The sequence below is a fragment of the Rhinopithecus bieti genome, unplaced genomic scaffold, assembly GCF_001698545.2.
Source record: "Rhinopithecus bieti isolate Rb0 unplaced genomic scaffold, ASM169854v2 scaffold_13349, whole genome shotgun sequence".
NCBI classification, from domain to species: Eukaryota; Metazoa; Chordata; class Mammalia; order Primates; family Cercopithecidae; genus Rhinopithecus; species Rhinopithecus bieti.
In genome coordinates this window covers 2,652,512-2,674,370 of record NW_016807772.1, presented here as the reverse complement: position 1 = coordinate 2,674,370, position 21,859 = coordinate 2,652,512, and the positions used below count along the sequence as shown (strand labels likewise).

Sequence of the window (21,859 nt, the reverse complement as noted above, 5' to 3'; positions counted from 1 at the left end):
ATCATTGGAAGCTTTACCTTGGCTTACCATTTTCTTTGCTAGTATTTGCTACCATTTTCTTTGTAGTTTTTTCCCCTCATTCTTCTCCTCTCAGAGGCCTCATATTCTAGGTGATGGAAGAATGATCCCCCATGCACAGGTTGGAAATGTTTTCTGTAAATGCTAAGAAAAAGATACGTATATCTGTCACAGCTATTCAACGTTGTTGTCATAACATGAAAGCTGCTACAGACATCAACAAATGAGCATGTCTGTGTTCCTATAAAACTTTATTTATAACAACAAATAGCAGACAGAGTTGGCCTGTGGGCTGTAGTTTGCTGACTACAGAGCTATAGATTTTAGGTCTTTTGGCCTGCAAAGCTGAGGTATAATCTTATATTGGGCATTTTTCTCTATCTTTGTCCTTCAGAAAGGTGCTCATTTAAATATGTATTTGTTTGGGAAACTTTGCCTCACTACAGATAAAAATCTTTTTTTCTTTTTTATTTAGGAAATGGGGTCTTGCTATGTTATCCAGGCTGGTTTTGAACTCCTGGCCTCAAGCAATCCTCCTGCCTCAGCCTCCCGAAGCACTTGGATTACAGGTATGAGTCATACAGATGAAACCCTTAATTTTAAGTATATTCCTTATTCCAATAATACTTGTCACATTTTATCATGAACTTTCATTGAATGAAACCTGGCTCCCTGGGATTCTGTACCCACAGGTTATTATATGAATGTAGATAATTCAGTTCAAAAAAGTCTTTAGCTCAAATCTTAAAGCACAATGGAAATAGTTGAAAAAATGACAATGTGCTCAATAGCATTAACTATGCAGTATCAGCAAACAACCAAGAATCGTAAGTTAGCATAATCTTTAACACTTTGATATAATCTAAAACATCTGCTGGATAAGCCAAAGAAAAATTGACCTGAATAATTTTTATTACCAATAAGAGAGAATAATTTTAAAATTATGACTATTAAAATATATAATATTAAGTTATTATTTTATTATGGTCAGATGCCTTGTCACCAGTATGCAGATGTGGATGTACTGTGGTTTTGATTCCTCTGAATAGACTATCGTTTAATATTTTTAGGTATTACAATACTTTCTGAAATGCTGAACCATTATTTAACACACTATAGTAATGGCAGTCAATCTCATGAGCAATATGAAAGACTAGACAGAAATAGAGAAGAAAGTCTCTCACCATATTTTGAGTAATTATAGAATTGCTTAGTGTAATGAAATGAACACGTTTTAGCATTGTTGAAGGTAATATGAATGACAAATGTTGTACTGAAATTGTGTAGCTAGGGCGTTTCCCTTGTGATATTTTCTGTGCTTAATTTTCTGGGCATTCATTATTCTGCTTAAATACATTTCAGAAAGATAGTCTTCCTTGACTGGTGGAAAATGCCAATGAAAATATCAAGGCCTAGAGTTTTCTTTTCTTTTCCTTTCTTTTTTTTTTTTTGAGATGAGGTCTCACTCTGTCGCCCAGGCTGGAGTGAAGTGGGGTGATCTCGGCTCACTGCAGCCTCTGCCTCCTGGGCTCAAGTGATCCTCCCAACTCAGCTTTCCAAGTAGCTGGGACTACAGGTGTGCACCACGATACCTGGCCAATTTTTTTATTTTTTGTATAGATGGGGTTTTGCCATTTTGCCTAGACTCGAACTTGTGAGCTCAAGTGATTCACCCACCTCAGCTTTCCAAAGTGCTGGGATTGTAAGAGTGAGCCAACACGCCCAGTTTAGAGTTTTCTTTGTGGGAAGATTTTCTTTAAATAAATAGCATTATTCAGATTCTTTTTCCCAAGTAATGTGAATCTGGGCTGCAACTTTCCAGAGAGACTGGTTTCTGGTCACATCTTCCTAGACATTCCAATGGATTTCCTTTCCTTTTTTGTATTCTCCTGATAATGGGGAGTGAGGTAGGTGTTCTTCCGGTTTGTCCTTACCTTCGAAGCTGTAGTACTTACAGGTCCCAGCTATGTAGAAGTAGGATCTTCCCACCTTGGACAGGTCCTAGGTTTCGAGTTCTCTATCCCATCCCCTGGGAGGTCAGCAGAACGGAAGGGGAATTTTTGAGAGTTTGGCAAATGCCCTTGGGGCAAAAGAGCTTCAGTTCTCTGCTTATTTTTCCATGTCTTCTCTCCTTTCACTTGGAGTTTTTTTTTGTTTTTGTTTTTGTTTTTTTGAGACAGAGTCTTGCTCTATCACCCAGGCTGCAGTGCAATGGTGTGATCTTGGCTCACTGGAGCCTCAACTTTCCAGGCTCAAGCAATCTTCTCACCTCAGCTTCCTAAGTAGCTGAGACTACAATCATGCACCACCACACCTGGCTAATTTTTGTGTTTTTTGTAGAGACAGGTCTCACTATGTTGCCCCAGGCTGGTCTCAAACTCCTGGGCTCAAGCGATCCTGCCTGGGCCTCCCAAAGTGCTAGGATTACAGGCATGAGCCACTGCACCCGGCTGGCTTTCACTTAGATTTTTGTCCTCTTAATCCTGAAAATTTTGTCTGTGCTTTAATGCTTTAAAGACAACATATTTTATGTTTCATTTTGAATTTGTGGTTGTTTTAAGCAGGATGATTCTTCTGAATAATCTACTCAAACATGGTACCCAGAAACCAATATCTGCTGAGTGGTTCATGGCTTTAAAAGCTACGATCCATTTTAGACTCTCACAAATATCTCTTTAAGTAACTTTGATTAAAATATTCAATTTCTTTTACAAAAATACTATTATTTGTCAGCCTCACTGATTTGGTATAATTTGGGAAAGCTCAACTAAATTAGTAGAAACCTCCACATGGTATGATGTTTTAAAATAAATTAAATTGTATATCTTGCACCGGCTTAATAAAACTAGTAAAGTACCTAGTAGTTGTCTTCAGGGAACTTTAGGTGGCTCACACCTGTAATCCTAGCACTTTGGGAGGCCGAGGCAGGCAGATCTCTTGAGGCCAGGAGTTCTTGACCAGCCTGGCCAACATGGTGATACCCCGACTCTACAAAAAAAAAAATACAAAAATTAGCCAAGCATGGTAGCACCTGCTTGTAGTCCCAGGTACTTGGGAGGCTGAGGCAGGAGGATTGCTTGAGCCCAGGATACGGAGGTTGCTGTGAGCCAAGATCACACTATTAAGCTCCAGCCTGGGAGACAGAGTGAGACCTTGTCTCAAAAAATAATAATAAAAAAAAGAATGATTTGTAATCTCCTATTTATGTAAATGAATGGCTCTTGTGAACGTGCCTGAGGGTGCTCGAAAAGTTTGCTCATGGAATAACACAAAGGGCCCAGATATGAAGAAGTTGGTAAGTCAGGGACGCAGTATGCGAGGAGCCTAAGGCACCATTGTGTGGAATGGGGCCTGGTCATCCTCCTAAATGTGGCCGCACATTAGAATCACCTGGGTTCTGGCTGGGATTGGCATCCCAAGATGTCACACCTGGAGTGAAGTGCAGGCATCTATGTATTTTAAAATTTCTTCAAGTAATCCTACCATGACACTGTAGTTGAGAATCACTGGACTGTAGTTCAAGCAATGGGGTAACAACTCCTGTGGCATTCCAGGTTCTGGCTGGGATTCACATTCAAAGATGTTATAGTTGCTGAGTGGGTTCCCAAGAGACAGTCATATGATATTCAACCTACCTTAGTGAATACTGGAGCTGGAAGGGATCCGAGCAATCATCTGGTACAATCTTTGCAAAGACATTTCTTATCGTGAAGGATTTATGTAATGTAAATAAATTATAAAATTCCTCCACAACCCAAATATTGAGTAAAATATCAATAGCATTTGAAAATCTGTTATGAAGGACATAAAGATGGAACAATAGACACTGGGGACTCCCAGAGAGGGAAGGGAGGTAGGTAGGGGCTGTGGGCTGAAAAACTACCTTTTGGGTACTGTGCTCACCACCTAAGTGACAGGATCATCCGTACCCCAAACCTCAGCATCACACAATATACCCATGTAATAAACCTACACTTGTATCCCCCTAACTCTAAAATAAAAATTGAGGCCAGGCACAGTGGCTCACGCCTGTAATCCCAGCACTTTGGGAGGCCAAGGTGGGCAGATCACAAGGTCAGGAGTTTGAGACCAGCCTGACCAACATGGTGAAACCCTGTCTTTACTGAAAATGCAAAAAAATTAGCCAGATGTAGTGGCACACACCTGTAATCCCAGCTACTCAGGAGGCTGAGGCAGGAGAATCACTTGAACCCGGGAGGCAGAGCTTGCAGTGAGCCGAGATGGCACCACTGCACTTCAGCCTGGACAACAGAGCGAGACTCCGTTTCAAAAAAAAAAAAAGTTGTAATTCTTTTTTTCAAGAAAATATGTTGTAATATCACTGGGAGAAGAGAAAATAGACTGCTTAGTTAATGTATTAATGTATTTTAGCTGGAAGCAGTCCATATGGCTACTTAAACAAGGTCGGGAAGGAGGAGCAGGTAGATTGAGTGTATGGGGGCCTGCTTGCTGATTGCATCTTTTGCAGTTTTATGACCAGCTGCTATGTCTCCATATATTTTATTTTACTTTTTATTTTTTGAGGCAAGGTCTCACTTATGTCACCCAGGCTGATCACAGCTCACTGCAGCCTTGACTTCTCAGGCTCAGGCAATCCCCCGTCTCTGCCTCCTGAGTAGCTGGGACCACAGGTGCACACCATCACGCCCGGCTAAGTTTTAAAAAATTATTTGTGGAGACGGGGATCTCCCTGTGTTTCCAGGCTGGTCTTGAACTCCTGGCCTCAAGTGATCCTCCCACCGTGGCCTCCCAAAGTGCTGGGATTACAGGCGTGAGCCACTGCATCTAGCATCCATAATAATAGTCAGGTACAGGCAGAAGGCATGACTGGTATTTTAAAAATTAGTTTTATTATTATTTTATTTATTCTGCTAGCAGTCTTTATCCCAGCATTGAATGGCTGGCATTTTAAATTTGAAACAGTGAATTACAAACTTTAACGATAAAATTAATTTTAAAAACAGTAAATTGGCGGACAGTTCCCTCCATCCCTCTGCACATGTTCCATGCTGCAGTCAGCCTGGGCCGCTCACTACTTTCTGAAGGTATCCCGGCTTTCCCTCTTCCATGCCCAGGTTTTCTACCCTAGTCCACTCTCCTAGTCCACCCCCACCAACATGTGAACAAGGAAGCCGCAAGGATTCTTTCTGTTCTGTGTTTCAGAATCTGTGATACTATAAACGCACACTCCAATACCTTGGAGATGGTTTACCTCAAAGACCAAATATATTTCCTATTTATATTCAATGAATAATTAGTGGAAGCGAATTATGTGAAGGTGTGACAATAGATAAAAAGGTAAGTGCTTAAATATACCCCCGTATGTGGCCTTAAGGAACTACCATTCTCTCCCCTCCTTTGTTTTATCATCTATTACTGTATAGGATCTCCGTCTCCCTACTGTTTTGCTCAATGCGTTAGATCAGAAAGTTTCTGAGGTAAAGGGATTCTCTATTGGATTAACTCACTCTCCCAGTCCTTCTCTGCTGCTTTGCTACTGAGTTTCTGATACGGAATCAGAAATAAGTAGGTCAGCTTTTGCCAAACTTACTACCCAACATTTTTCTTCTCTGAAGTTCTCACACAACACAGTTATTCTTGTCACTGCAGAGATGGCTCTGAATGACAGCTTCTCCCTAACCTCATCACTCCAGCTACCACTAAGCTGGGACCTCTTTCCTTCCACAAAATTTGTGCCAGGTCAGTGTGGTGACTCAGGCCTACAATCCCAGCACTTTGGAAAGAGGAGGCGGGAAGATTGCTTGACCCCAGGAGTCTGAAACCAGCCTGGGCAACAATGTGAGATCCTGTCTCTACAAAAAATAAAAATAGGAAAAAAAAAATTAGCCAAACATGGTGGTGCATGCCTCTAGTCCCAGCTGCTGACAGGCTGAGGCTGAGGCTGAGGTGGCTGCCTAAGCCCAGGAAGTTGTGGATGTAGTGAGCTATGATCAGGCCATTACACCCCAGTCTGGGCGACAGAGCAAGACCCTGTCTCAAAACAAAATCAACCAATCAACCCCCAAATTTACTCTACATCCTTTTTGTTTTCCTTTTTTTCCCTGAAGGTGAACGTCTCCCTGAAAATCAGTACTCATTGAAGTTGAACTTTTTTTTCTTTTTTGACACAAGGTCTCTGTCACAGAGGCTGGAGTGCAGTGGTGCAATGTCAGCTCACTGCAACCTCCGTCTCCTGGGCTGAAATGATCCTCCCACTTCAGCCTCCCAAGTGGCTGGGACTATTCTGGGCTAATTTTAGTATTTTTAGTACAGACAGGGGTCTCAAGATGTTGCCCAGGCTGGTCTTGAACTCCTGAGCTCAAGCAATCCCCCCGCCTCAGCCTCCCAAAGTGCCGGGATTGCAGGTGTGAGTTCTTTATAGCAGTGTGAAAATGGACTAACAACAAGGTATTTATGGACCTTAAGGGTAATTTTGACCACATTCGTTACACAGGCCATGGTAAATGATTACATTTGTAGACATTTTGGTGCCTTGATGTTAGCAAGGGTTGCACAGTAACTTTTCACACACATTCATTCTGGAGATGTATAAAAAGTTCTAATTACTTATATTAAATACATTTTTGGTAAAGAAGCCTAGTACCAGATGCTGGCTTTAGATAATAGGGCAGTCTAATGACTTCTGACTTCCTCAGATAAAGAGTTTTGCCTCTGGATGGTCTGCTTGATGGCCACCAGGTGATTTTTGCTGTCCTCAAAACTATGTGAAAATACCTCGATTAAACATAATTGTTTATTATCCACAAAGAAATATGGTCAAATGGAACCAGCTTGAGCCTGGGCAAAGATCCAGGGCACTAGATTTGCTTCCCGAGCTTCCCTGGGTTTGCTCTCTAAATTGTACCTCGTTAGCCCAAATAATTACCCAGGACTGGGGGAAATGAGGGTGGCAGGGAAGTCTAGCGATGATGCCAATACCCACATCAGTCAATACGGCATTTCTTCAAGAGGCTTGCGAGTTGTTCAGCCCCAAGAGAAGATACAAAATAAACACGATACTCTCCTACACCTTAGGAAAGAGGACAGAGGCTGTGATGGGAGAGGTGGTGTGTTCTTACAAGTTCTTTAAGACTCAGAATGATGAAAATGCCGTAAGTAGCCTGTAATTTTTCATGGCATTTGATTTTGTTTTACTCCAGTTAAAAAATAAAAAAAATTACGTGAGAATTTATTATCTAGTCACAGTAAAATTAAATACCATTTTATTGAATATTTGTTTTTGAGTAAGACTTATTAACAATTCCAAATATTACAGAGTTCACGAAAAGATAACTATTTCAACTTTTAGAAAATATTTGTGGAATGCCTGCCATGTACCAGATGGGGGGGAGTTCCTGTTAACTCTCCCCTCATGGCTCTCAGTGTTTCTCACTCCCTTCTTAGGTTGAAATTAAGATTTAAGAGTCTTTCTGTCAGATTTTTAGAAATTAATTTATTTGCAAATTACATTGAAAAAATTCTCTTCCGGATGTATATAAATCCAGTGTTTTGATCCTAGTGAAGCGTACAGAATGCTATTATTATGACATTTAAGTATCATAACATAATGTAGCTAATAAAGCTTTTAAAACATTATGGTAAAGCGTATGTGAAATTTACCATTAGTGACATTGAGTACCTTCACCGTGTTGTGCAATCATCCCCAATAAGTAGTTCCAGAACGTTTTCATCACCCTAGAAGGAAACTCCTTTTTAGCAATCACTCCCCACTCCTCCTTTCTCTCAGCCTCTTACAACCATTTATCTGCTTTCTGTCTCCATGGATTTGCCTATTTTGGATATTTCATATAAATGCACTCACGTGATACATTGCCTTTTATGTCTGCATTCTTTCACTTGGCAAAATGTGCTAAAACATCCATGTTTTAGCATGTATCAGCACCTCATTTCTCTTTATGGCTCAATATTCTATTGTGCCATGTGTAGATACCACTGTTTGTTTATTCATTCATCAGCTGATGGCCATTTGGGTTGTTTCCACTTTTTTGGCTACTGTGACTAGTACTGCGATGCATATTTGTGTGAAAGTTTTTGCTTGAACACCTGTTTCAGTTCTTTTCAGTATATGCCCAGGACTGGACTTCCTGGGTCATATGGTAATTCTTTAACTTATTGAGGAACTGCCAAACTGTTTTCCACAGTGGCTATACCATTTAACATTCCCACCAATAATGAATGAAGGTTTTCAATTTCTCCACATCCTCTCTAATCCTTATTTTCTCTATTATTTATTTTTTTCCTATAGGTTTAGATCCTAGGTCTATTTTCTTTAAAAATTATCGTCCTTCTAATAGGTGTGAAGTGGTATCTTCCTGTGGTGTTGATCTGCATAATGACTGATGACATTAAGCATCTTTCCATGTGCTTGTCGGCAATTTGTATATCTTCATTAGAGAAATGTCTATTTAAGTTCTTTGCCCATTTTAAAATTGGGTTGCCTTTTTGTTGAGCATAGGAGTTCCTTATATATTCTAGATACTAGTTTCTTAGCAGATATTTAAGATTTACAAAGATTTTTTTCCCATTCTGTGGGTTGTCTTTTCACTTTCGTCAGTGTCCCTTGATATATAGAAACTTTTAATTTTGACGAAGCCCAATTTGTCTTTTTTTTTTTTTTTTGCTGTTGTTGCTTGTGCTTTTGGTGCCATATCTAAGAAATCATGGCCAAATCCAAGGTCATGAAGACTTATTCCTATATTTTCTTCTCAAAGTTTTATGGTTTTAGCTCTTACATTTAGGTCTTTGATCTATTTTGAATTTTTATATATGGTATGAAGTACAGGTACAACTTCATTCTTTTGCATGTGAATATTCACTTGTCTTAGCACTATTAGTTGAAGACACTGTTCTTTCTTCATTGAGTGGTCTTGGAACCCTTGTCAAAAAAATCAATTGACCATAGTGTATTGACATAATTTATTTCTGGATTTTCCATTCTACTCTATTGCTTTATATATTTTTATACCAGCACAAGACTGTTTTGATTGAAGTAGCTTTGCAGTAAATTTTGAAACTGGAAAATGCAAGTCCTTCACCTTTATTCTTGTTCAAGATTGTTTTGAACAAACTTGAGTACCTTCAGTAACTTGCAATCCCGTAAAAATTTTAGGGTCAGCTTTTCTGTTTCTGTAAAAGGGTCACTGGAATTTTAATGGGGATTGTATTAAATCTATAGACTAATTTTGGGAGTAATGCCATCTTAACAATGTTAAGTCTTCCAACCTGCCAGCACAGGATATCTTCCATTTATTTAGGTCTTCTTTAATTTCTTTCAGCAACATTTTGTACTTTTCAATGTCCAAGGCTTGCACTTTCTTGGTCAAATTTATTTGCAAGTATTTTATTCTTTTTCATGTTATTATAAATGGTTTTAATTTTCTCTCAGGTTTTTCTTAGACTTTTGTGTGTTGATCTTGCAACCTGCAACATTGCTGAATTTTTAAAATCAGCTGGAATCATTGTGTGGATTCTTTAGGATTTTTAGTATATAGGACCATGTTTACTGCAAATGTAGTTTTACTTCTTCCTATTTGGGATTCATTTTATTTCTTTTTCTTGCCTAATTGCTCTGGCTAGACCTTCTAGTATAATGTTGAATAGCAGTGGGGAAACCAGGAATTTTCATGATATTAGGGGAAAAATTTTCAATGTTTTGCTATTACGTTGTTAGCTGTGGGTTTTTAGGAATGTCTTTATCAGATTAAGAAAGTTCCCTTTTCTTCCTAGTTTGCAGTGTTTTTACCATGAAAGAGTGTTGGATTTTGTCAGATGCTTTTTCTTATCAATTGAGGTGATTATGCTGTTTTTTCCCTTCATTCTATTAATATGGTATATTACATCGATTGACGTTTGTGTGTAGAACCATGTTCCCTGCACTTCTTTGATAAATCTTGCTTGGTCATGCTGTATGATCATTTTAATAAGCTGCTAGATTTGGCCTGCTAGTATTTTGAAGTTTTTTTGCATCTATATTCATGAGGGATATTGGTCTGTAGTTTCCCTGTGAGGTCTTTGGCTTTGGTGTTGTTAAGGTAATGATGGCCTTGGAGAATGGGTCACAGGGTGCTCCTTTCTCTTCCATTGTTTGGGAGAGTTTGAGAAGGATTAGTGTTAATTCTTCTTCATATGTTTGGCATAGTTTGCCAGTAAACTCATTTAGTCCTGGACTTTCTTTGCTGGGAGATTTTTGAGTAGTGGTTCAATCTCTTTACTTGTTATAGGGCTGTTCGGACTTTTTATTTCCTTTTGAGCCTAGTTTGTCAATTGGTGTTTTTTTAAATCTAGGTCATCTAAATTGTTGGCAACAATGCTTGTTTTTATGAATAAATTTGTTTATAGTTAAGTTGTCTAAAATACCATGCAATTCATCTAATATGTATAAAACTTGAAATATTATTATATTGCATCTACTTTTCTAAAGCAAAACCTGTAAAATTCCATGAGATTTAACAATTAAAATAAATAATCCTCACATAAAAATCTTTTTTTTTTTTTTTTTTTTTTTTTTTTTTTTTTTAAGGATGGAGTCTTGCTCTGTCACCCAGGCTGGATGGAGTGCAGTGGCGTGATCTCGGCTCATCGCAAGCTCCGCCTCCCGGGTTCATAATTTTTTTTTTTTTTTTTTTTTTTTTTTTTTAGTAGAGACAGAGTTTCACCGTGTTGGCCAGGACGGTCTCGATCTCCTGACTTCATGATCCACCTGCCTCGGCCTCCCAAAGTGCTAGGATTACAGGCATCAGCCACTGCGCCTGGCCGAAATCTTTTTCTACCTAGTGGTAGGAATAGTAAGAGTGAAGACTGCTGAGTGAGATGGTCTTTGTATGAATCCCTGCTCTGCCACTTCCTTGCGATATATAACCTTGGGGCTAACTTCTCTGTACCCCAATCTCCTTAGCTATAAAAAGGTAATAGAACTACCTCATAAGGTTGTTGTGAGGATTAAGTGCATTGATGCATACAAAAACTTTGATTCTTAGTTCACAATAAACAATATTAGCAAATATTTTCCATAAAGTGGTTACTAATTGGGGTTAAAATAAAAAGCATCTTAGACATCTCAATGACTTATATCTTGTAGGATTTATCACAAAATGCTACTGCCCAGTGCATTTTTGCAAACAATAACAATTCATTGAGAGTAATAACATTCACATATGTAATTAGAGTTTACAAATGTAAAAAACTTAGGGTAACAAACACTTTAAACTTAGTTTTAGACATTCAATAAGCCCATTCCCCCATAAACTTTGATTACAAAGAAGCACAATGGGTTAATTGTGGCAAAACATAAGAAATAAGGCAGGGGAGGCAGATACAGACTTGAGAACATAAGGATATCCAAACAATTTTGTCAATATCAAGAGACAAAATCAAAGCATCTTTTATAATATAAAACAAATCCATATAATTAAATACTAATTAGGTGAAAGAACATTATAGGGTATATAACATTTATTTTCTCTACATAAATTTGCATATCTTCAATTTAATGCAAAACATCATGTTTCAACTTCAACTTAACATCATAACATGTAGTTCTTGGTGAGTCTAGATGTAATGGAATGAATATTTAAATAGACTTCAAAGATCCTATCAAGTTTTTATTTGGTTATTGTTGCTTTAAGTCCTTAATGCTTTTCTTTATTTATTGGACTAAGCCAATTTTAGAAACAAAATCCACAACCAACACACATATAATGCAGATGTTTCTGAAAAAACTAAATAGTGTTATCTTTAGTGTATCATTAAAACAGTGGTTGTGGTTAAACAAACAAGCAAATTACTGCAACTCATGTATGATAAGCTTACAAAAAGTAGCATTTTAAAGTTTCATCTGGTGTGTCTGCACTGTAGGAAAACAAATCTGGATGTGAGTAAGATGTGCTTGACTGAATAAGTGAAACCCCCAGTTAGCACTGGGTTATGTTCCAGGGCAGTGCATTTGTCCTCACATATTACATCAGAAATGTGTGTTCACAATCCACCAGCTGCAGGTTTTAATTTACTAAGAAATGAAAGGAATTAATCCTGGTCCATCCACTGCTTCCTCCTTTGTTTTACTATCTTCACTTTGAGATCAGGCACTTTGTGCCCAGGATTGTGACAATGCACGTTTACTAAAAATGTATCCATTGATAGAATAATTATACTAAATTAATAAAGGAAGACGGTGTCTTCATGTAGAAAACGGAGCACTAAATTATAATTTTACAGTCACAACACAAGCTCCAGCTCTTCCTAGGCACAGTGGAGCAACCTGAAAAAGAAAAAGAGATATGTATTGGATTTGTAGGTTAAAATGTCGACACTACTATACCAGTTGGTGAAATATTGAAGCAGCCTGTTCTTGTTGGCAAAGCGTTGCTGCCCTGGCCCCTGCTGTATCAGTGCTGTTTCTGGCCTGGTCCTCTTCCCAAGAAGCACCCTCCATGGCAAAGTTTCACAGACTAAGTTGTTTTGGGTATATCATGATTGTGTAGCATTCACTCTTCTTTAAAGGTGATTTTTAAAAACAGCTCAAGAATTTATCTACATGAAACACTATTTTAGCCAAAATGATGCACAGTATGGATATGAAGAAATGCTGAACACTTACAGTAACACTCTGACCAATATGGAGGAAAGATGAAGTTTTATCTAGAGAGGTCCTCTAACAGCCATGCTGTCTCAGAGATAGCACACAAAATACTCTGAATGCCTGGGGATCTGCTTATTCTAGAAGAACTCGTAACCTCACATTTTTTGACTACCTTCTATGTGCACGGCTGAAAAGTCTAAACCCATTCTACTACTTTTTAGCAGACTAAATAAATAATAAATGCTACCCATCCAACTCCCCTAGGAGTGGAAACAAACTCAGTGAATGAGCTGTATTACAGTGAGACAGAAGTCGGGGGAGGATTGCTAGGAAGAAATACAATCTAAATTTATGGATAAAGAACAATTCTTAAATCTTTCACCTCTTTTTTAAACAATAGGAACTCTAGACACTGGGTAATTTGTAGTGGAAATAAAAGTGTGGACAAAAATAGTTTTTGAAGAATTATTCTGAACGCAGTAAGAATCTATGCATTTGACCCAGGAGAGTTAAAATGTTAACATGGATTGGTGGGGTGAGTAATGCAAAGTACTAAGAAGGTTTGCTTTGTACTTATATATGTTAGGGTATATACTAAAGTATTTTTGTCAAATGCCAAAATGACTTCCTAATCAGTTTGACCCTGTAGACCAATGAGTAGATTTTAAGAACAGGTCAGATTTCAGTTATAAGAGAATTCTCAGCATTTCTCCATCTGAATCAGTTGTTTTGATCACTGTAAGTCTCTTGGAACAATCAAATAACCTATTTTAAAACCATATCTATTTATAGCATTATCAAACTGACCTCAAATCATTTTATATCAAAATGTCAGTTTATAATTAGTAGCTCTTCTCAAATCACCCAAGACATTTAGTCTCTACACTGTGAATAGTTGACACTGTCATGACAATCAGCTAGAAAGTGTAGCTTAGAGAATTTGTTAAATACAATGCAATCACCTCTTGCTTTGAGATAAGGCTGGTAGTGAGGGGGTAGTGGCTTAGGACTTTGTCATCTCATTTTAGTGCCTATACAAATGTCCATCTGAAAGGAAAACTTCAAATTTTTTTTGTTTATTTGGCTTGTTTTTGAGAAGGAGTCTTGCTCTCTCACCCAGGTTGGAGTGCAGTGGTGCCATCTCAGCTCACTGCAACCTCCACCTCCCGGGTTCAAGCAATTCTCGTGCCGCAGCCTCCTGAGTAGCTGGGACTACTGGCACATGCCACCATACCTGGCTAATTTTTTGTATTTTAGTAGAGACAGGGTTTTACCATGTTGCCCGGGCTGGTCTCGAACTCCTGAGCTCAGGCAAACCGTCCGCTTCGGCCTCCCGAAGTGCTGGGATTACAGGGGTGAGCCACCATGCCTGGCCCAGGAAAACTTACATTTTTCAGATACTATGAAAATGAGTTCACATTTTTAGGTGCTTTAACATAGTAATAGAGGTGGCTTGCAAGAAAAATAGCTATGTGGACACTGATGATAAATTTTGATATGGGGTTATTTAGCATAAAGTATTAATTATAAATAATAAGTCTCAAATAACTGGCTGATAGGGCTTAAATCATATATATAACTGGACTTAGGGCTTAAATACATGTCAGAAAAAGAGATTCTTATCTTTCTGAGCTCCTTGGGTGTCATTCACAACTGTTTTGCCATAGTGGGAAGCTGATACTAGGTAATCATCTCATTTCCAATGAAATCTTGTAGCTCTCAATCTTATCCCTTCCTCCCTCCATCAAGTGATCTCACTTAAGAAACAGGATAAAGCCCACACAATCTAAGTCCTTTTTTTCTATCTTTCTCTTCACACTACACTCAAATTCTCATCTTTTCCCAAGCCTTGGAGGGTAAGATCTTTCTTCTAGGCTGAGGGTGACCAGTCTGCTTTTTTTTTTTTTTTTGAGAGGGGGTTTTGCTCTTGTCGCCCAGGCTGGAGTGCAATGGCGTGATCTTGGCTTACTGCAACTTCCACCTCCCAGGTTCAAGCGATTCTCCTGCCTCGGCCTCCCAAGTAGCTGGGATTACAGGTGCACACCACCACACCCAGCTAATTTTTGTATTTTTAGTAGAGATGGGGTTTCACCATGTTGGCCAAGCTGGTCTTGAACTCCTGACCTCACGTGACCCACCCGCCTTGGCCTCCCAAAGTCCTGGGATTACACGCATGAGCCACTGCACCCGCCCCCCCAGTCTTTGCTCCTAGTTCTGTTTCCTGCCCTTTTCTCAGAAAAGTGCCCTTCAAGTTTTGCTCTTTCTTTCTTTCTTTCTAGTATCTGGAATCTTTCTCTATCCTCTTGTCATCTCTATTGTGGAAAAAAAAATCCTTGGCTCAAATTCTAACTCTACCATTTATTTGCTATGTGGCCTTGGGTTAGCTGTTTAACCTTTGTGTCAGATTCCTCATCCTGTACAGTGGGAAAATACCAGAACTCAACCTTATAGGGTTGTTGAAGATTAAATTCTTTACGGTGCTTAGAACAGAGCCTGGTCTGTAAGATGTGCTGAATAAATATTCACTTTCTATCATCATCATTTAAAAACTGCATGCCTCTCTAGCTCCTACACCCTATTCTTTTGTTTACTTGTTTTTTTTTTTTTTTTTTTTTTTTTAGAGTCTTGCTCTGTCACCCAGGCTGGAGTGCAGTAGCACGATCTTGGCTCACTGCGACCTCCACCTCCTGAGGTCAAGTGATTCTTGTGCCTCAGCCTTGTGCCTCAGCTGGGACTACAGGAGCACTAATTTTTGTATTTTTAGTAGAGACGGGGTTTCACCATGTCGGCCAGGCTGGTCTTGAACTCCTGGCCTCAAAAGATCCGCCCACCTCGGCCTCCCAAGGTGTTGGGATTACAGGTGTGAGCCACTGTGTGCCTGGCCTCTTCTGTTTACTTTTGAAACTGTGTACTGGCTTCTGCTTCTATCAGATTCTCAGAGAGTCCCATAACTTTACAAATGACAAATCTTCATTCTTTCTTATACTGTTGAAACTCCTACTCCTCCCTTTAGATGCTCTATTCCATTGTCTTCTGAGAACTTCTCTCATCATTCCTTTCCTGTTTTCTTCAGAGACCACACCTCCCAATTCAACCCAGTGAGTGTGTGTATATAAAAGAAGATCAACAAGACTTGGCAATATCTCTTGAATGCTTGCAACTGAAGCAATCCTCTAAATATTTTTCCTTTTATCCCGCCCTCACTTCCCCTGCCCCTAATGCAACCTACGTGACCCCAACTGCATCATTCTCTTGGTTGAAAGTTTCTGCTGGCTTCTTGTTACCAAACTCTTTAGCTTGGCCTTCACACATCCCCATTCTTTAAAAAAAATATTATTAAATGATTATTTATTTTTAAGAGACAGAGTCTTGCTCTGTCGTCCAGGCTGGAGTGCAGTGTCATGATCATGGTTCACTTCAGCCTCAACTCCTGAGCTCCTGCGATCTGCCGCCTCAGCCTCCCAAGTAGATGGACTACAGGTGCGTGCCACCACACCTTGCTAATTTTTCAAAATTTTTTGGGCTGGGCATGGTGGCTCATGCCTGTAATCCCAGCACTTTGAGAGGCCGAGGCAGGTGGATCATGAGGTCAGGAGTTTGAGACCAGCCTGGCCAACATGACAAAACCCTGTCTCTACTAAAAATACAAAAATTAGCCAGGTGTGGTGGCGGGCACCTATAATCCCAGCTACTCGGGAGGCTGAGGCAGGAGAATCACTTGAACACGGGAGGTGGAGGTTACAGTGAGCTGAGATCGTGCCATTGCACTCCAGCCTGGGCGACAAGAGCAAGACTCCATCTTGGTTTCTCCATCTCCAAGAAACCAAACAAAACAAGACAAAAAACCCACAAATTTTTGTAGAGATAGCATCTCACTTTGTCACCCATGCTGGTCTGGAATTCCTGGCCTCAAGTGATCCTCCCACCTTGGTCTCACAGATCTCCATTCTGACCCCAATCTTCCTCTCTAGTAAGCACTCCTCCTCCTCTCAAGTATAGATCCTTATAACCAGTCATACTTCAATATGTCTTACATAATTTTGCTTTGGTGACATTTCTTTCACATTTTCTCACAGTTTCTTCTTTCCAATCTTTTTGAATTGGATCAATTCACTAAGGCTTGGTTTAAATCACACTTCTTTCTCACTAAAGCTTTCCCCATAACCACTTTCTTTTTTCTCTTATCTCCTGTATCACTTGGCGCCTGTACCACGGGACACTAAATACCCACTGCCTTGTGTGGTGCATTCTCCCCTTGCACACGTAGATCTTACCTGCCCAAGACCTTAGGTTACATGACCGTGGGGCTTCTCAGAAGCTTTGTTTTCTTGGCAATACTTACCATTGCTCCTTGTATACAATAAAATCTTGGCTCAGCTAAACATTTATTGTCTTTTATGTACCAAGTACTGAATTGGGTGTCATAAGCACAAATTCCTGATTCTGTTCTTGGTGATGATGGAAGCAAAGATCTCAAAAGATCATTCTTAGAAGTGCTAGACCCTCCCAGAAATACACAAGGGTGAAATTCTTTCTGTTAGTAAGATTGCCAGATAAGGTTTCTTACTTAGTGTAATTTAGGGTTGCTATCTTCATTAGGTTATCAGGACTTTAATCTGCTCCCAAATATCAATGGGTTGAGTATTTAAAAATCACTGCTCATGCATGGGCAAGTTGTTCAAAGTTTTCTGACTACTATCCTTGTTTTTATTTTCCAGTCTCCCCTCCCATTGTTACAGCCTGCCTGTAGTCCTATCGGCTTTAATCAGGCTAGAACACCTCATCATGCAAGTGGTAGCAGATAATTAATAATTTCTCTGAGTATTAACTTACATCTCAAAGGTAATTCTGGATTTTAATTATGTGATAAAATTAAACATTGCCTTTTTTTCTCATCTTTAATCAAGAAGTGATTGTCATATTTATGCTATATATTTCAGTATTGGACAAGATTGAGGGGATCTGTTTTACCGTAAGAATTGTTTTAATAAAGAGAGTCAGTGTAATAATGAAACATGAAATGCCGTACCTGGGTCCACTCATTTGTCTGGGGATCATAAGCCTCCACGGTATTAAGGTATGCTTGTCCATCATACCCCCCAACAGCATATAACTTATCACCAAGTAAACAGACCCCCACTGCATCTCTGCTGATGCTCATGGATGCTACTGCAGTCCACATGTCTGTTTTGGGATCATATCTGAAAGAAAATTTTAGAACCGGAGCTGACATTATTCTTAAAATATTTATGTAAAAACAGTTTTGTTCTTCAAGTCTATCTTCTGACTTATTATCTACTATGTAAATCAAATACATTTGAACATATTTTGAGAAAATGCCTATATTTTTCTGAAAACTTTAACTTACAGTATTATATTAACAGATCCACTTAACAGATGTATAACACTTAAAAGGAGCTAGGGTCAGTACTGAAAACTGCTTTCAGACCTTAGATTACCTACGGAAAATTTGGGGAAATCAATGCATTAAGCTCTATGTAAGATGGCTCACAGCCTCAATCATTGTAGCTGTCCAATTTTGGGCTTTCTTGTTCCTTTCATGAGGTATCTTAACTAGAATTGCCCACAGTTGTATAGCTAAGAGCAGATACATCATGCTAGGATGACTGATATTGCTCCTAAATCTGTTGTATCAATGAACAGCTTTCCACTGACTGTAGTAAAACAGCAAGTCCATAATTCATGGGGCAAAGTATATAAACACTTCCACATTCCTTTCCTGGATTACAACATGAAACGAGCATAGGTCTGAATTGTTTTCCCCCCAATATAAGTGAAATGCAATTGTAACTTTCCTGCTTTCTCAAACAACACCAATATAGAAAGCACTTGTTATGGTTTGAATGTGGTTCATTCCCCCCAAAACTCATGTTGAAATTTAATTGCCAATGTAATAGTGTTGGGAGGTGGGGCCTTTAAGAGGTGATTAGGTTGATAAGATGGATTAATGTTTTTCTCCTTGGTTAGTTCTTGTGTGAATGCATTAGTTTCTGTAAGAGCAGGTTGTCATAAAGTGAAGTTGCTTTGCATTTTGAATGCCGACTTTCTCTTCCAATTCTCCAACATGTTATCACACAGCACAAGGCCCTCGCCAGAACCTGTCAGATGCAGCCTCCCAATCTTGAACTTCCCAGCCTGAAGAACTGTGGGCTAAAGAAACCTCTTTTGTTTATAAATTACTCAGTCCTGGGTATTCTGTTATAGCAATGGGAAACAGACTAAGAGAGTGCTCATTATCATCAACAAACTTTGATTTTACTTTTTATCCTTCTTATGGTCACTTGGTCACATGATAAATCAAACTAATCTTTAAAAAATAAATCAAACTAACCTTTAAAAAAAAATCTGATCACGTCCAACAGACATACACACACACAAACACACAAACACACACTCTCTGTCACACATGGGTACTCATTAACTTCCTATTTTTCTTTATAATCCAAAACCCTTAACAATGCCTCAAGGAGTCTAGATGATCTGCACCCACCCTGCCCACTCCGCCTCCTTTCCTGCCATTCCCTCCCCATCACTCTTTGCTCTCCAGCCACAATGGCTACCTTTCAGTTTCCTGTATGAACATATTTCTTTCTGCTTTGGAGTGTTCAGACAAACTCCTATTGATTGTACCGCCTAAATCCATTCAATTCTCTCTATTCCTTGTACTAAACTAAACATAAGAAATGGGAACCTGACCTACCATCCAAATCTCCCACTGCTCTTCGGCTCTCTACCTGGCACCACACTTGAGTTTTGCGAGGCCAGTTGGGATGACTTAAGTTTGTAAGCCTTATTATTAGTTTTTTTTTTTTATTTTATATCAAAACACACAGAAATGTCTCTATCCTTTTCACTTTTTATTTAGCCTACAGCCCTTAAGTCATTCTGCCTAAAATTCATCATGCTCCTCTTCTTATTAGGTCCAATATCCCATATAAAGTAAAATTGCCTTGTGTGTAGTGCATGCTCAATACAAACTTATTTTTCTGGAAGTATCAGTTCCTGTGAGAGCAGGCTGTTATAAAGTGAAGCTGCTTTGCATTTTTGAATGCCGACTTTCCCTTCCAGTTCTCCAACATGTTCTCCAAATAGACATAAGTATCAGAGACTTATATATATATATTTTTTGTTCCTAATTTTTCTTCGCAGGAAATTACCTCTCCACACAGTCGGAGAGTCTGGAAGTCAAGTTGGATGCGGGAGCGTCATGCCCCCCTATAGCATACAGCAGTCCGTTCCAGGTTGTCACTCCTACGCCACCTCTCCTTTTTGACATCTGTGCACACAGTGTCCACTTATTAGTATGAGGATCAAAACATTCTACTGATTTGAGACAAGAGCTTCCATCACGACCACCAACTGCATAAAGTCTGTAAAAAGAATAAATGAAATGATAAATAAGACATTGTGCCATTATGCTTAGAACAAAGAGGCTCTTCTTATGTTATTTCATTGAATTTAAGGTGCCATCAGTTATAAAACACACTGTCAATGTGTGTGTCATTAAAGAAGATATGCTATGTTTGAAATGACACATGTAAGTATCTTATATCACTCTGTATAAACATGAAAAGGAAAACAAACTGCACATGAAGGCAATGACAACTATTTCACCACTGCCATCTCTTTGACAAGTCACCATTGATTGTAATATGCACTGAAATTCTAGAGGTGTTAAAATGTGTGTCTTAGAATAGACAAAATATGGTGTATAAATATACCATGGCTTATTTTTTTTTAATAGTTAAGACTTTATTATCAAGGAAGGAAACTAACCTTCTCTGAGCACCTACCATAGGTTAGGGACTTTATATGTACTAATTTAATCATCACAGTGATATGAGAAACTGTTTGAATCCCTGTTTCACAGGTAAAGAAACAAGGGTTCACGGAGAGTAAGAGACTTGCACAGGGTCACCCAGTAAGAAGCAGAATCGGGACACATAGTTTTATTAATGAACAAACAGTTGGACAGTCAACACAGTCATGTAGAATGTACTTGTAATAGTGAAATAGGAGAATGAAAATATAGCTTGAAACAATGGCATAAAAAGTAACATTTGTTACATATGAACAATGATCCTTCATTAATTTAAATTACTGCAGAAAAGGATATAGGTTATCACGTGAATGACCTAAATGTTACCTAGTAGATCAATTTAAATTCATTATCAATCAATACACTGCACTAATTTGAAACAGTCTTTTACTCTGAACCTAAAACGTTTGTAAAATATTTTACATATTTGAACACAATATTTCTTGTTAAGCAAAATCTTCTTGTATTTACTATTCATTTGGGAAGCTCTCTATAAATATTTTTTCTACTAGTTTTTTAAAAGAGTAAATTTACTTTGTTGCTCATCAAAAGATTATACATTTTGAATTTACAAATGTTAGTTAATACTTAACTGTTTTTATCATTTCTCAAGAAATAATATTTTAATTATCCCAAATTTCTGCCAATTAAAACTCTAGGTATTTATATTTAGGTAAATCTACATATTTAACCACGGATTTCCTAATTAAGGTATGCCACTATGTCACTGAAACTGTTTCTTAAATAATAAGATGACCATATCTTAAACAGCAACATATGGTTGTAGCAATATCTTGTTCTAAACTTAAACTATATTAATAGTATTGAAATTGAAATTTATTTGAAACATTAAAATTTATCTTAAAACTTTTATCTGTTAAAAACTTTTATCTATTACTAACTTGTTTATGTTCTAGTTCTTAATATTATTCTTATCTTATCTAAATATGGATCACAGAACATAAGAAGCCTTCAACAATTAGGGAGGATCAGTAATTTAAAATAATTCACACATGCATATGTGTGTGCACACGTGTGCACACCCACACATACCCACACACAATAGGCTTTAAAGCCTCTTACCCTCTTGAACAGTGGACTCGTGGGTCTTAATTGTAAAGAATGGTACAGTACAATGATTAAAAGCATGAACTCTGGAACCAGACAATTCTGGTTCTACCACTTACTAGTTGTGACTATGGACAAGTTATTTAACCTGCATCTAAATTTCATCATCTATAAACCCTGCCTCATAGGATTCTTGATAATTAAATTTAAAGTACTTTGAACACTGCCTAGTACATGATAATCATGGTGTAAACATTTACAGAGAAAAATTAATTGTCTCTGTGTTCTTGTAGAAAATAGCACTTAGAGGAGAT

General features: G+C 38.4%; 1 protein-coding gene and 1 long non-coding RNA gene across 7 annotated transcripts in view; one reads left to right on the top strand and one right to left on the bottom strand.

The window, feature by feature from the left end:
* The first annotated feature begins 542 nt into the window (after positions 1 to 542).
* On the top strand, positions 543 to 19,889 carry LOC108536760 (uncharacterized). 2 transcript variants are annotated; one of them, XR_001887617.1, is made up of 5 exons: positions 543 to 587; positions 5,203 to 5,337; positions 7,075 to 7,151; positions 17,356 to 17,479; positions 19,808 to 19,889. It is a non-coding gene; the product is annotated as an uncharacterized LOC108536760 (long non-coding RNA). The 2 variants fall into 2 exon arrangements; XR_001887616.1 differs by lacking the exon at positions 7,075 to 7,151.
* Positions 11,037 to 21,859, bottom strand: part of KLHL5 (kelch like family member 5) — a 67,904-nt gene continuing 57,081 nt past the window's right edge. For all 5 annotated transcript variants that reach the window (XM_017883774.1, XM_017883775.1, XM_017883778.1 and 2 more), the window contains 3 exons: positions 19,816 to 20,028; positions 17,667 to 17,838; positions 11,037 to 12,316 (listed from right to left, as the gene is read on the bottom strand). In XM_017883774.1, coding sequence (XP_017739263.1) covers positions 12,260 to 12,316; positions 17,667 to 17,838; positions 19,816 to 20,028 — 442 coding nt within the window. In that variant the 3' untranslated portion in view covers positions 11,037 to 12,259. The remainder of the gene's footprint in view (positions 12,317 to 17,666; positions 17,839 to 19,815; positions 20,029 to 21,859) is intronic.